The sequence below is a fragment of the Malurus melanocephalus genome, unplaced genomic scaffold, assembly GCF_030028575.1.
Source record: "Malurus melanocephalus ecotype Western Australia unplaced genomic scaffold, MMel_1.1 scaffold_191, whole genome shotgun sequence".
Taxonomy (NCBI): Eukaryota; Metazoa; Chordata; class Aves; order Passeriformes; family Maluridae; genus Malurus; species Malurus melanocephalus.
The window spans coordinates 717,473-719,847 of record NW_026623423.1 but is presented as its reverse complement, the minus strand read 5'-3'; the positions used below and the strand labels follow the sequence as shown (position 1 = coordinate 719,847).

The 2,375-nt window shown below is 51.9% G+C and overlaps 1 protein-coding gene across 1 annotated transcript in view; it reads right to left on the bottom strand.

Moving 5' to 3' along the window:
• Positions 1-2,375, bottom strand: part of LOC130577730 (transcription factor JunD-like) — an 8,678-nt gene that overhangs the window by 4,837 nt on the left and 1,466 nt on the right. Inside the window, exon 2 of the mRNA XM_057373286.1 lies at positions 18-466. Coding sequence (XP_057229269.1) covers positions 18-466 — 449 coding nt within the window. The remainder of the gene's footprint in view (positions 1-17; positions 467-2,375) is intronic.

The window sequence follows — 2,375 nt, the reverse complement described above, 5'->3', positions numbered from 1 at the left end:
TCCGCGGGGCCGGCCGCCCTCGGCTGGCAGCGGGGACTGAGCCACCTCCCGGCGTCGCCGGACCCGCGCCACGCCCCGGGCCCGCTGCCCGCCCCGCCGTCGCCGCCTCTCTGCTGCCTTCGCCGGTCCCCCCCACCCCGCTCCTTCCCCCTCCCGCCGGGCTTGCGCGGAAAGGCTTCTCGGTGGAGTGTCCGTGGGGAACCCGCGCTGCTCCTCCCCCTCGGAAACTCGCCCCGAGGCTGCGGTGCGGGAAAGAACGCAGTGCCAGGCCCTTCGCTCGGGAACGAAGGGTTTCTCGGGGCCGTCACTCCGGCCAGGGAACGAGTCATGCAGGAGGAAGGGGAGCAAGGGCCACGCGTGGCGGCTGCTAGGGGCAGGTGCTGGTGYGTTCGGTCTGTGATGGATGGGCGCCCGATAGTGCAGGTGTCAAKGACTAATGATTCCTGACAGCACGGTGCTGGGAAATCTGATGGGGAAACACACTGACTAGTCAAACTAAAAGTTGCTCAGAAGACAGACATGGATTTGATGTGGTCTTCTTTGCTGAAAAAAAAAAAACCAAGAAAAAGGATTTGAAGAAGCCTAGATACATTTCCAACACTTTCAAAATTACTGAAACGTGAATAGCATGTTTCAGTTTGAGGGTTGTCCTCGTTATCCTTACTTGAGACAATTGCCTCTGCCCCTCTCCAAGCCTCTGAAACTYTTATGAGATGAGGAAATTTCTTTCCACCTGTCTTTTATAAATCGATTTTGCATCAGAATACCCATGCAGTCCTGACAGAGCTGCTGAAAACTCTCATTTAAGTCTTTAACATCAGCTTGCTAACTGAGGGCTTCAGGGGCTCATCTACACTTTCACCAGATCTCCTCATCTTTGGTGGATCCCCTCAGTAAGGTGTCACCTTCTGCAATCTACTTATGCTTTCATGCTTTCTCCCCAGGCATTTCCTCTATACATAACAAAACCAAGTGCTTCTTCTACCATGGTCTAGTGAAGCTGCCCAGCTCTGCTGTTAGCCCCATAATCTGTATGGCCATGCTGTGCCTCCACTCTGCCTAGGTTCACTCCAAAACCAAGAATGGAGGAGGAGACGGACATTGGTGCCGAGTCTGAAAGGACTGACTCAGAATCCCTYCTCAAGTCCATAGGACTGACCCTTGATGACCTTGACTCAAGTGCTTTGGGGGCCCCAAYACTGGTTTATGGGGCAAAAGCTCCTTTTCAACACAGACCAGCACCTTCAGTCCCTGACAAGGTATGTCACAGGTGTTGCTCTCCTCAGCCTCATTTCCTGGGTGAACCTTGGACCTGTGTTTCCAGTTCTGTTCCTGGCACCATCCCCTGCTGCTCCTCCTGCCTGAATTACCTGGGTGGACCTTGTACCTGGTTCATCACCTCACCTTGTGTGGGTGTGTCAGTGCGTCCTACCATTAGTGTCTGCCCTGCTCTCGTACTGCAGGACTCTMCCCAGGCTGGTGAGCCTGAGTTTTGGCTCTGGTCACCCCCAGCTCATCTTGTCACTGGACAGTGCAGCTCTGCTGGTCCCTGAGGTTGTGGCAGAATTSCTGCCCAGAAAACTGACAACAGCAGGATTCGAGGGAGAAGAAAGCCATCAGGCAAAGGCCAGGAACAGATGCATTCACATGGATAGGGGAGGAGTAAGCATGTTTTTCTTGGGGAGGAAGGTAGTGCTAGAAAGAGCTTATTTTTGTTTCCTTGTCTCTTGGCTGACCTAGCAGGAGAGGGATAGAGCTAGCAGTGCTCAGCCAACACTGAGTACTGAAAACAGCTCATGTGAATGGCTTTGTGGAAGTATCGCTGAAGCTGCTATACTGTCTCTTGCTCTTCTGTTATATTCCTGGGCAAGCAAATGGCAGTGACTGGTACCTCCCATCAGCTGGGCAAAGAGGGCAGTCTGGGCAAAGAAGCCACAGCCTCCAAGTTAAAGCCAATGCCATCTTTTCTTTCCGTAACAAAGCAAGTGTAGAGTGGGAAAGTAGGCTGGGAAGAAAATGGTGGTCTGGGTAGGGTCAGAGAAAAAGCCATGGAGGCTTCACTTGGATCTGGGGTTATTGCCAGGGATTTTCTAGATGCCATGTTACATATGACTGGGGTACCCAAAGGTAGGTTCCTTTGTCATTCCTATACGAAAGCTGTCACTTATGTAGGATAGTTTTACTTGCTGATCTAATGCAGAGCTGGAAAGTGAGCCTACAGAACTGGGAACATATCAAAACTGCTCAAAAGAGCAGTTGTACCAACAGRTCGATTTATTGAGAGAGCTCTCTACTGTTTGCTGATACACCTGCGAACTATGTTTAGGCAAGTGACACGGAGCTGTTTTACACATCCATAATGCAACGGTGTGTTA